General features: G+C 38.2%; 1 protein-coding gene across 1 annotated transcript; it reads right to left on the minus strand.

Annotated features, from left to right (window-relative positions):
- Positions 1-206: 206 nt before the first annotated feature.
- LOC145950673 (uncharacterized) lies at positions 207-3171 on the minus strand. The gene is made up of 2 exons (XM_083062225.1): positions 2028-3171; positions 207-456 (listed from the first exon to the last, which is right to left on the minus strand). Exons 1-2 carry the CDS (start codon positions 2644-2646, stop codon positions 419-421), a joined length of 657 nt encoding a protein of 218 aa, XP_082918351.1. The 5' UTR covers positions 2647-3171; the 3' UTR covers positions 207-418.
- Positions 3172-13452: the final 10281 nt, after the last annotated feature.

Below are 13452 nucleotides of genomic sequence, written 5' to 3' on the forward strand. Positions count from 1 at the left end.
ATTCACATTCGTAACTCATAAATCATAACTCCAGTGTAAAAATTATAAAAGAAAAGAAGTTAAGATTTTCAATACAATTTAGTGTAAAACAAGAAATCATATATATACAAATAATAATAAAGGAAATATAAATTAACTCCAGTAAAAGTGGCAGTGCCTCCTGGTTAGGAATTAATTTATACTCCCAAATCATATAATAAAAAATATAACAAAAATGTACATCTTGGTCTTTTATCAAGAACGTTCAAATTACAATTCTTAACATATATTTTCCTTGAATTATATATGTTATCTACGTTATTTCTTCGTTAGAAATTACAAAAGAAGAGAAACTAAAGTTATAAAAACAATAACATATTAAACTAAAATAACTATGCCCCGATGTCACATCCTATCAGAGCATGCCCAATTGAAGCCTTTAAGCCTCATCACCAACATCCTCATGATGCTGATCACCTGCAACATAATTTAAACATATACAAAAACAACAAGGGAGTGAGAAACATCTCACTCAGTTACAGGTGCAGAAATAAAGGCTAGATAGCACTCACACACACAACAAATATAAGTCACTTATAAATAATACACATACATCATCAATATCACATATATATTCATTTATCATGCAATGATGTCATGATCTTGACTTATAAATGCATGCATGTGGCGCCATAAGGAAGTTTCACATATCATCACTGGTGACCCTAAGGCACACCTGGTTACATCACTGGTGACCCAAAGGTACACCTGGTTACATCACTGGTGACCCTAAGGTACACCTTGTTAGCATGTTACATCGTGGGTGACCATAAAGTACACCTTGTTAGTCGTGGGTATGCGGCCTCAGCGGCACACCTGGAGTAATATATGCATATGATGCATGTCATACATTTATAATCTCATGGACTCAACATTTAACTTATTACATAATTTCATTTAGTACATCATATCATTATTTGTCATAGTATCATAATCATAGTTTGTCTCAATAGTCCATTCTTAGGTCTCATGTCATTTGTCCATATTTCACATGGTCATGTCATCAATACTCCTCATAAGGTCCGCATAGGTATTCATAGAGAGCATTCTTGTTCATATTAAAACTCATTTATTATTAACATTAATTTCATACTCATTTATTAGTTTCAACAAAGAACAAAGTATAATAAATAGAAAATCGGACAGAACAACGACACCTTTAACAAAAACAGAGTAGAGTAAATAGAAAATCAAACAGAACAACGGCACCTTCATCAAACAACAAAGTAAAGTAAATAGAAAATCAAACAGAACAACGGCATCCTCAACAAGGAACAAAATAGAGTAAATAGAAAATCAGACAGAACAACGGCAAGGGATTGGGGGCCAATCCGACAAACAACTATCCAACAATTATCCCCACACCCCTGAGCGAGGTTCTCACTCCCCCCTTACCTGGATAGGCGGAGTTGGAACTTGGGCAGGACCTCCTCCTCTGGATCCCCTCTTTCTTTTCCTTTTCTCTCTCTCTTTCTCTCTCTCTCTCTTCTCTTTCTCTCTCTAGGATTTCACTTCTTCTCTGTATAAAAATTTTCACCCCCCCCTGCCCTATTTATAGGCAAACTGGTGTACCCGGAACGGCCCGTATTGAATTCGGAACGGCCCGTTCCGGATCCTTCAAATCTGGGCAAAATTTGTAACTGGAACGGCCCGTTCCAAAATCGAAACGGCCCGTTCCCAAAAAACCAGAACGGCCCGTTCTAAAACCAGAACGGCCCGTTCTTAATCTCAGCAGAACGGCTCGTTCTCCTTCCGGAACGGCCCGTTCTCCATACCAGAACGGCCCGTTCCAGGCCCGTTCTGGGACTACAAAAACCTCACATTTTCAACATTTGGAACGGCCCGTTCCACTTTTGGAACGGCCCGTTCCAGAACCCAAAATACCCCTATAACTTTATTAAAATTACGAAAATGCCATTAAAATAATAATAAAAATTTGGGTGTTACAATTCTCCCCTCCTTTTAGAAATTTCGTCCCCGAAATTTACCTGAAAACAGAAATGGATGAGCTTCTCGCATCTTGCTTTCTAATTCCCATGTAGCACTTTCTTCAATATTTCCTCCCCAAACGACCTTAACCAAAGGGATTTCCTTTCCTCTTAGTTGTTTCACTCTCTTGTCATCAATCCTTAGAGGAACCGTTTCATAAGTAAGATTATCCTTCAACTGAATGTTGTCAGACTCAATGATATGGGAAGGATCATGGACATACTTTCTGAGTTGGGAAACATGAAAGACACTATGGAGATTTGAAAGAGATGGAGGCAAAGCAATTTGATAGGCCACTTCACCGATTCTTTTAAGAATTTGATAAGGACCAATGAAACGTGGAGTAAGCTTACGGGATTTCAGTGCTCTGCCTACTCCTGTCCAAGGAGTGACTTTAAGGAATACATGATCACCTTCTTTAAACTTAAGGTCTTTTCTCCTCTTGTCATTATAACTCTTTTGCCTACTCTGGGTTGCTCTCATCTTCTCTTGGATCATCTTAACCTGTTCAGTAGTTTGTTGAACTATCTCAGGTCCTAACATGACATTCTCTCCAGGTTCTACCCAACATAAAGGTGTTCTACATCTCCTACCATACAGAGCCTCATATGGTGCCATCCCAATACTAGAATGGTAGCTATTATTGTAGGTAAATTCTATCAAAGGTAGGAAACTATCCCAACTACCCCCACGTTCTAAGATGCAAGCCCTCAACAAGTCTTCCAAAGATTGTATGGTTCTCTCAGTTTGGCCATCTGTTTGGGGATGGTAAGCTGAACTCAATCTAAGCTTAGTGCCTAAAGCCTTATGCAAACTCTCCCAAAATCTAGAGGTGAACCTAGGATCTCTATCAGACACAATACTAGTAGGAACTCCATGCAACCTCACGATCTCACTGATGTACAACTTGGTTAACCTCTCCAAAGAGTACCTAATATTAATGGGAATAAAATGGGCAGACTTAGTCAATCTATAAATAGGAAAATTTTTATACAGAGAAGAAGTGAAATCCTAGAGAGAGAAAGAGAAGAGAGAGAGAGAGAAAGAGAGAGAGAAAAGGAAAAGAAAGAGGGGATCCAGAGGAGGAGGTCCTGCCCAAGTTCCAACTCCGCCTATCCAGGTAAGGGGGGAGTGAGAACCTCGCTCAGGGGTGTGGGGATAATTGTTGGATAGTTGTTTGTCGGATTGGCCCCCAATCCCTTGCCGTTGTTCTGTCTGATTTTCTATTTACTCTATTTTGTTCCTTGTTGAGGATGCCGTTGTTCTGTTTGATTTTCTATTTACTTTACTTTGTTGTTTGATGAAGGTGTCGTTGTTCTGTTTGATTTTCTATTTACTCTACTCTGTTTTTGTTAAAGGTGTCGTTGTTCTGTCCGATTTTCTATTTATTATACTTTGTTCTTTGTTGAAACTAATAAATGAGTATGAAATTAATGTTAATAATAAATGAGTTTTAATATGAACAAGAATGCTCTCTATGAATACCTATGCGGACCTTATGAGGAGTATTGATGACATGACCATGTGAAATATGGACAAATGACATGAGACCTAAGAATGGACTATTGAGACAAACTATGATTATGATACTATGACAAATAATGATATGATGTACTAAATGAAATTATGTAATAAGTTAAATGTTGAGTCCATGAGATTATAAATGTATGACATGCATCATATGCATATATTACTCCAGGTGTGCCGCTGAGGCCGCATACCCACGACTAACAAGGTGTACTTTATGGTCACCCACGATGTAACATGCTAACAAGGTGTACCTTAGGGTCACCAGTGATGTAACCAGGTGTACCTTTGGGTCACCAGTGATGTAACCAGGTGTGCCTTAGGGTCACCAGTGATGATATGTGAAACTTCCTTATGGCGCCACATGCATGCATTTATAAGTCAAGATCATGACATCATTGCATGATAAATGAATATATATGTGATATTGATGATGTATGTGTATTATTTATAAGTGACTTATATTTGTTGTGTGTGTGAGTGCTATCTAGCCTTTATTTCTGCACCTGTAACTGAGTGAGATGTTTCTCACTCCCTTGTTGTTTTTGTATATGTTTTAAATTGTGTTGCAGATGATCAGCATCATGAGGATGTTGGTGATGAGGCTTAAAGGCTTCAATTGGGCATGCTCTGATAGGATGTGACATTGGGGCATAGTTATTTTAGTTTAATATGTTATTGTTTTAATAACTTTAGTTTCTCTTCTTTGTAATTTCTAACGAAGAGATAACGTAGATAAAGTTTATAATTCAAGGAAAATGTATGTTAAGAATTGTAATTTGAACGTTCTTGATAAAAGACCAGAATGAATATCTTTATTTATATTTTATTACATGATTTGGAAAATATAAATTGATTCCTAACCAGGAGGCACTGCCACCTTTACTGGAGTTAATTTATATTTCCTTTATTATTATTTGTATATATGTAACACCCAAATTTTTATTATTATTTTAATGGCATTTTCGTAATTTTAATAAAGTTATAGGGGTATTTTGGGTTCTGGAACGGGCCGTTCCAAAAGTGGAACGGGCCGTTCCAAATGTTGAAAATGTGAGGTTTTTGTAGTCCCAGAACGGGCCTGGAACGGGCCGTTCTGGTATGGAGAACGGGCCGTTCCGGAAGGAGAACGAGTCGTTCTGCTGAGATTAAGAACGGGCCGTTCTGGTTTTAGAACGGGCCGTTCTGGTTTTTTTGGGAACGGGCCGTTTCGATTTTGGAACGGGCCGTTCCAGTTACAAATTTTGCCCAGATTTGAAGGATCCGGAACGGGCCGTTCCGAATTCAATACGGGCCGTTCCGGGTACACCAGTTTGCCTATAAATAGGGCAGGGGGGTGAAAATTTTTATACAGAGAAGAAGTGAAATCCTAGAGAGAGAAAGAGAAGAGAGAGAGAGAGAAAGAGAGAGAGAAAAGGAAAAGAAAGAGGGGATCCAGAGGAGGAGGTCCTGCCCAAGTTCCAACTCCGCCTATCCAGGTAAGGGGGGAGTGAGAACCTCGCTCAGGGGTGTGGGGATAATTGTTGGATAGTTGTTTGTCGGATTGGCCCCCAATCCCTTGCCGTTGTTCTGTCTGATTTTCTATTTACTCTATTTTGTTCCTTGTTGAGGATGCCGTTGTTCTGTTTGATTTTCTATTTACTTTACTTTGTTGTTTGATGAAGGTGCCGTTGTTCTGTTTGATTTTCTATTTACTCTACTCTGTTTTTGTTAAAGGTGTCGTTGTTCTGTCCGATTTTCTATTTATTATACTTTGTTCTTTGTTGAAACTAATAAATGAGTATGAAATTAATGTTAATAATAAATGAGTTTTAATATGAACAAGAATGCTCTCTATGAATACCTATGCGGACCTTATGAGGAGTATTGATGACATGACCATGTGAAATATGGACAAATGACATGAGACCTAAGAATGGACTATTGAGACAAACTATGATTATGATACTATGACAAATAATGATATGATGTACTAAATGAAATTATGTAATAAGTTAAATGTTGAGTCCATGAGATTATAAATGTATGACATGCATCATATGCATATATTACTCCAGGTGTGCCGCTGAGGCCGCATACCCACGACTAACAAGGTGTACTTTATGGTCACCCACGATGTAACATGCTAACAAGGTGTACCTTAGGGTCACCAGTGATGTAACCAGGTGTACCTTTGGGTCACCAGTGATGTAACCAGGTGTGCCTTAGGGTCACCAGTGATGATATGTGAAACTTCCTTATGGCGCCACATGCATGCATTTATAAGTCAAGATCATGACATCATTGCATGATAAATGAATATATATGTGATATTGATGATGTATGTGTATTATTTATAAGTGACTTATATTTGTTGTGTGTGTGAGTGCTATCTAGCCTTTATTTCTGCACCTGTAACTGAGTGAGATGTTTCTCACTCCCTTGTTGTTTTTGTATATGTTTTAAATTGTGTTGCAGATGATCAGCATCATGAGGATGTTGGTGATGAGGCTTAAAGGCTTCAATTGGGCATGCTCTGATAGGATGTGACATTGGGGCATAGTTATTTTAGTTTAATATGTTATTGTTTTAATAACTTTAGTTTCTCTTCTTTGTAATTTCTAACGAAGAGATAACGTAGATAAAGTTTATAATTCAAGGAAAATGTATGTTAAGAATTGTAATTTGAACGTTCTTGATAAAAGACCAGAATGAATATCTTTATTTATATTTTATTACATGATTTGGAAAATATAAATTGATTCCTAACCAGGAGGCACTGCCACCTTTACTGGAGTTAATTTATATTTCCTTTATTATTATTTGTATATATATATGATTTCTTGTTTTTCACTAAATTGTATTGAAAATCTTAACTTCTTTTCTTTTATAATTCTTTTACACTGTAGTTATGATTTATGAGTTACGAATGTGAATCTTCTACCTTGTTATATTTGAAATATTTGTCAACTATGAAAGATTTTATTTACCCAAAAAGAAGAAATATTTTATTGTTACATTTGTTGTATATTAATAACGGGGTAGAGGGTGTGTCACATTTAGTGGTATCAGAGCAGGTTCGATCTAATCGACCGTGTGTTATGAGTTTACTATGCTTACTTGATTTATTATGTTTATTTGGTACATGAATGATGGACTAAACTGATTGTTAAACTTGTTGGTATGCTAGTATGATGATTGATTATGTTTATTGATTGTATTATTTTCTTAGACTATGGCTGGTAGAAATGATCGTGCGATTGCCGATGCTCTTCAAGCATTAGCACAAGCTATGAATAATAACAATAGGACTGAAGTTACTCCTAACTGGTTGGAGCAATTTCAACGAAATCACCCACCTACCTTTAAAGGAGGATATGACCCAGATGCTGCTATGAATTGGCTAACAGAAATAGAGAAAATTTTCAATGTTATGGATTGTCCCATCGCTCAGAAGGTGAAGTTGGCCACATTCATGTTGACTGCTGATGCTCATTTTTGGTGGGAAGGAGCACTTCGGAGGATGATTGATGGAGGGGTGCACTTGAATTGGGACAACTTCAAGAAGGTCTTTCTTGAGAAGTATTTCCCGGATGATGTGAGAAGTCGGAAAGAAATGGAATTCCTTGAGCTGAATCAAGGGAACGACACAGTGGCTGTGTATGCTGCCAAATTTGATGCTTTGGTTCGTTATTGCACACAACTACCATGGTGAGGGGTGGTGAAAGAGCTAAATGCATAAATTTGTAAATGGTCTGCGTCCTGAAGTGAAAACTGCAATTAACTATCAGGAGATATATCACTTTCCCACTCTGGTCAATAAGTGCAGCATTTATGAATCATGACAACCGTGCTCGTGCTGCTTTTTATAAAGGAGTTGGAGGTCCTATCCGTGCTGTGAGTTCTAGTACTTCGGGAAGGAGTAAGCCTTACTTCGCTTCTAATAGATTTCAAGGGAGTAAAGCTGCTGCTAATAAAAGTAAGTTGTTTACTAGAGGATCCACTGTTAGTGCTACTGGAAGTGTTGGAGGGTCTGTGTCCACTCCTTCAGGAAGATGTGGGAAGTGTGGACGTGTTGGTCATAATCAGTCTGAGTGTCTTGACAAGGAGATTACATGCTTCAATTGCAGTGGCAAGGGTCACATCAGCACCCAATGTCCTGAACCACGAAGAACACGTGTTATTGGATCGGGTTCGCAAATTGAGCGTCCAAGACTGTAGGGAGAGTATTTGCTCTTAGCGGTGCTGAAGCTTCTCGGTCAGAAAATTTGATACAAGGTACTTGTTTCATAGCTGAGACTCCTTTTGTTGTACTATTTGATTCTGGTGCAACTCATTCCTTTATTTCTGTCTCTTGTGTCCAAAAATTGAATTTGCCTGTGTCTTTGTTAGATTTTGATCTAGTTGTTGAAACCCCTACTAATGGTCCTGTGACTACATCCCTAGTGTGTTTGAAATGTCCTTTGACAGTTTCTGATAAGCAGTTTCTAGTTGACTTAATTTGTTTGCCTCTTAGTCAATTAGATGTAATTCTTGGTATGGATTGGTTATCTTCTCACCATGTCCTTTTAAACTGCTTTGAGAAATCTATTTCCTTTGGTGAATGTAAGAGTACGGAATTTCTTAGTGCTGCTGACATTAAAACTTGTTTAAAAAGACAATGAAAAAGTGTACATGATCTTAGCTTCTTTAACACTTGAGACTGATAGTAAGCTAGATGAGATTCCCTTAGTGAGAGAATTTCCAGAAGTATTTCCTAAGGATGTGTCTAGTTTACCACCTGAGAGAGAGATTGAGTTTAGCATAGACTTAGTACCAGGTACCCCACCTATATCTATAGCACCCTATAGGATGTCCCCAACAGAGTTAGTTGAGCTTAAGAAACAAATAGAGGAATTACAAGGAAAACAATTCATTAGGCCTAGTGTCTCGCCTTGGGGAGCGCCTGTTTTGTTGGTTAAGAAGAAAGATGGGAGCATGAGGTTGTGCGTAGACTATAGGCAACTGAATAAAGTGACCATTAAGAATAAGTATCCTTTGCCTAGGATAGATGACCTTATGGATCAACTAGTTGGAGCTTGTGTGTTCAGTAAGATAGATTTAAGGTCAGGATACCATCAGATTAGAGTGAGAGCTGAGGATGTTCCTAAGACTGCCTTTAGAACCCGCTATGGGCACTATGAGTATTTAGTTATGCCTTTTGGTGTGACTAATGCACCTGGTGTTTTTATGGACTACATGAATAGGATCTTTCACCCTTACTTGGATAGATTTGTAGTGGTCTTCATAGATGATATCCTAGTGTATTCCAAGACTAGGGAAGAGCATGTTGAGCACCTTAGGATCGTTCTTCAAACCCTTAAGGAGAAACAATTGTATGCTAAATTGTCAAAATGTGAATTTTGGTTGGATAGTGTGAACTTTCTAGGACATGTGATATCCAAGGGTGGAATAGCTGTAGATCCTGCTAAGGTAGAAGCTGTGTTAGAGTGGAGAACACCTAAATCAGTATTTGAGATTAGGAGTTTCCTAGGACTAGCTGGTTATTACAGAAGGTTCATAGAGAATTTCTCTAGGCTAGCTCTTCCTTTGACTAAGCTGACGAAGAAAGACCAACCTTTTGTGTGGGATTCTAAGTGTGACAATAAAATATTTCTTATCTTCTTTTTGGGTAAATAAAATCTTTCATAGTTGACAAATATTTCAAATATAACAAGGTAGAAGATTCACATTCGTAACTCATAAATCATAACTACAGTGTAAAAGAATTATAAAAGAAAAGAAGTTAAGATTTTCAATACAATTTAGTGAAAAACAAGAAATCATATATATATACAAATAATAATAAAGGAAATATAAATTAACTCCAGTAAAGGTGGCAGTGCCTCCTGGTTAGGAATCAATTTATATTTTCCAAATCATGTAATAAAATATAAATAAAGATATTCATTCTGGTCTTTTATCAAGAACGTTCAAATTACAATTCTTAACATACATTTTCCTTGAATTATAAACTTTATCTACGTTATCTCTTCGTTAGAAATTACAAAGAAGAGAAACTAAAGTTATTAAAACAATAACATATTAAACTAAAATAACTATGCCCCAATGTCACATCCTATCAGAGCATGCCCAATTGAAGCCTTTAAGCCTCATCACCAACATCCTCATGATGCTGATCATCTGCAACACAATTTAAAACATATACAAAAACAACAAGGGAGTGAGAAACATCTCACTCAGTTACAGGTGCAGAAATAAAGGCTAGATAGCACTCACACACACAACAAATATAAGTCACTTATAAATAATACACATACATCATCAATATCACATATATATTCATTTATCATGCAATGATGTCATGATCTTGACTTATAAATGCATGCATGTGGCGCCATAAGGAAGTTTCACATATCATCACTGGTGACCCTAAGGCACACCTGGTTACATCACTGGTGACCCAAAGGTACACCTGGTTACATCACTGGTGACCCTAAGGTACACCTTGTTAGCATGTTACATCGTGGGTGACCATAAAGTACACCTTGTTAGTCGTGGGTATGCGGCCTCAGCGGCACACCTGGAGTAATATATGCATATGATGCATGTCATACATTTATAATCTCATGGACTCAACATTTAACTTATTACATAATTTCATTTAGTACATCATATCATTATTTGTCATAGTATCATAATCATAGTTTGTCTCAATAGTCCATTCTTAGGTCTCATGTCATTTGTCCATATTTCACATGGTCATGTCATCAATACTCCTCATAAGGTCCGCATAGGTATTCATAGAGAGCATTCTTGTTCATATTAAAACTCATTTATTATTAACATTAATTTCATACTCATTTATTAGTTTCAACAAAGAACAAAGTATAATAAATAGAAAATCGGACAGAACAACGACACCTTTAACAAAAACAGAGTAGAGTAAATAGAAAATCAAACAGAACAACGGCACCTTCATCAAACAACAAAGTAAAGTAAATAGAAAATCAAACAGAACAACGGCATCCTCAACAAGGAACAAAATAGAGTAAATAGAAAATCAGACAGAACAACGGCAAGGGATTGGGGGCCAATCCGACAAACAACTATCCAACAATTATCCCCACACCCCTGAGCGAGGTTCTCACTCCCCCCTTACCTGGATAGGCGGAGTTGGAACTTGGGCAGGACCTCCTCCTCTGGATCCCCTCTTTCTTTTCCTTTTCTCTCTCTCTTTCTCTCTCTCTCTCTTCTCTTTCTCTCTCTAGGATTTCACTTCTTCTCTGTATAAAAATTTTCACCCCCCCTGCCCTATTTATAGGCAAACTGGTGTACCCGGAACGGCCCGTATTGAATTCGGAACGGCCCGTTCCGGATCCTTCAAATCTGGGCAAAATTTGTAACTGGAACGGCCCGTTCCAAAATCGAAACGGCCCGTTCCCAAAAAACCAGAACGGCCCGTTCTAAAACCAGAACGGCCCGTTCTTAATCTCAGCAGAACGGCTCGTTCTCCTTCCGGAACGGCCCGTTCTCCATACCAGAACGGCCCGTTCCAGGCCCGTTCTGGGACTACAAAAACCTCACATTTTCAACATTTGGAACGGCCCGTTCCACTTTTGGAACGGCCCGTTCCAGAACCCAAAATACCCCTATAACTTTATTAAAATTACGAAAATGCCATTAAAATAATAATAAAAATTTGGGTGTTACAATTCTCCCCTCCTTTTAGAAATTTCGTCCCCGAAATTTACCTGAAAACAGAAATGGATGAGCTTCTCGCATCTTGCTTTCTAATTCCCATGTAGCACTTTCTTCAATATTTCCTCCCCAAACGACCTTAACCAAAGGGATTTCCTTTCCTCTTAGTTGTTTCACTCTCTTGTCATCAATCCTTAGAGGAACCGTTTCATAAGTAAGATTATCCTTCAACTGAATGTTGTCAGACTCAATGATATGGGAAGGATCATGGACATACTTTCTGAGTTGGGAAACATGAAAGACACTATGGAGATTTGAAAGAGATGGAGGCAAAGCAATTTGATAGGCCACTTCACCGATTCTTTTAAGAATTTGATAAGGACCAATGAAACGTGGAGTAAGCTTACGGGATTTCAGTGCTCTGCCTACTCCTGTCCAAGGAGTGACTTTAAGGAATACATGATCACCTTCTTTAAACTTAAGGTCTTTTCTCCTCTTGTCATTATAACTCTTTTGCCTACTCTGGGTTGCTCTCATCTTCTCTTGGATCATCTTAACCTGTTCAGTAGTTTGTTGAACTATCTCAGGTCCTAACATGACATTCTCTCCAGGTTCTACCCAACATAAAGGTGTTCTACATCTCCTACCATACAGAGCCTCATATGGTGCCATCCCAATACTAGAATGGTAGCTATTATTGTAGGTAAATTCTATCAAAGGTAGGAAACTATCCCAACTACCCCCACGTTCTAAGATGCAAGCCCTCAACAAGTCTTCCAAAGATTGTATGGTTCTCTCAGTTTGGCCATCTGTTTGGGGATGGTAAGCTGAACTCAATCTAAGCTTAGTGCCTAAAGCCTTATGCAAACTCTCCCAAAATCTAGAGGTGAACCTAGGATCTCTATCAGACACAATACTAGTAGGAACTCCATGCAACCTCACGATCTCACTGATGTACAACTTGGTTAACCTCTCCAAAGAGTACCTAATATTAATGGGAATAAAATGGGCAGACTTAGTCAATCTATCCACAATGACCCATATAGCATCCAAGTTCTTCACAGTCTTAGGTAACCCAACTACAAAATCCATAGAGATGCTATCCCACTTCCACACAGGCACATCTAGAGGTTGCATCAAACCTGAAGGTTTTTGGTGTTCTACCTTAGCTTTCTGACATACTAAGCAAGCATACACAAATTCCTCCACTTCCCTCTTCATCTTAGGCCACCAAAACATCTTCTTAAGGTCTTGGTACATCTTAGTGGCTCCTGGATGGATACTAAGGATACTCTTATGACCTTCTTCCAGGATTGCTCTCTTAAGTTCTGGCACACTAGGAATGCACAACCTATCCTTAAATCTTAAAACTCCATCCACTCCAATTCTAAACTCACTTTTCACAGCTTGATTCAACTTCTCTACCCGACTCAATAAGAAAGGATCCATCTTCTGACCTTCTCTAATCTCATCTATCAAGCTATTAGTCACTCTTAAAGCTCCCAACTTAATACTCTTAGAGGTCAACTCACACCCTAAGCTCATATCCCTAAACTCCTCAATCATTTGCAATTCCCTAATCATCAAGGAAGACATTCTCAAGAATTTTCTACTCAAAGCATCAGCTACAACATTAGCCTTGCCAGGGTGATAATTCAATTGAAAGTCATAATCCTTAAGAAACTCTAACCATCTCCTCTGCCTCATATTCAATTCCTTTTGGTCAAACAAGTACTTAAGGCTTTTATGGTCACTAAAAACCTCAAATCTAGACCCAAACAAGTAATGTCTCCACAACTTGAGCACAAAAACTATTGCAGCTAACTCAAGGTCATGGGTAGGATAGTTTTGCTCATGAATTTTAAGTTGTCTTGAAGCATAGGCTACTACCTTACCCTCCTGCATAAGTACTCCTCCTAAACCCAATTTAGAAGCATCACAAAATACCTCAAAAGTCTTACTAGGATCAGGTAATACTAACACTTAGAATCCCACACAAAAGGTTGGTCTTTCTTCGTCAGCTTAGTCAAAGGAAGAGCTAGCCTAGAGAAATTCTCTATGAACCTTCTGTAATAACCAGCTAGTCCTAGGAAACTCCTAATCTCAAATACTGATTTAGGTGTTCTCCACTCTAACACAGCTTCTACCTTAGCAGGATCTACAGCTATTCCACCCTTGGATATCACATGTCCTAGAAAGTTCACACTATCCAACCAA

The sequence above is a fragment of the Cajanus cajan genome, chromosome 1 (genome assembly GCF_000230855.2).
Source record: "Cajanus cajan strain Asha chromosome 1, NIPB_CcT2T_4, whole genome shotgun sequence".
Classification (NCBI taxonomy): domain Eukaryota; kingdom Viridiplantae; phylum Streptophyta; class Magnoliopsida; order Fabales; family Fabaceae; genus Cajanus; species Cajanus cajan.

What these genes read in the sequence shown, in the direction of transcription:
- LOC145950673 (XM_083062225.1), bottom strand. Translation starts at nt 2,646, where the DNA reads ATGGCACCATATGAGGCTCTGTATGGTAGGAGATGTAGAACACCTTTA. An exon ending in TCATCCATTTCTGTTTTCAG is followed by an intron (nt 457 to 2,027) that starts GTAAATTTCGGG and finishes ATTATGTTGCAG; the next exon opens with GTGATCAGCATCATGAGGAT.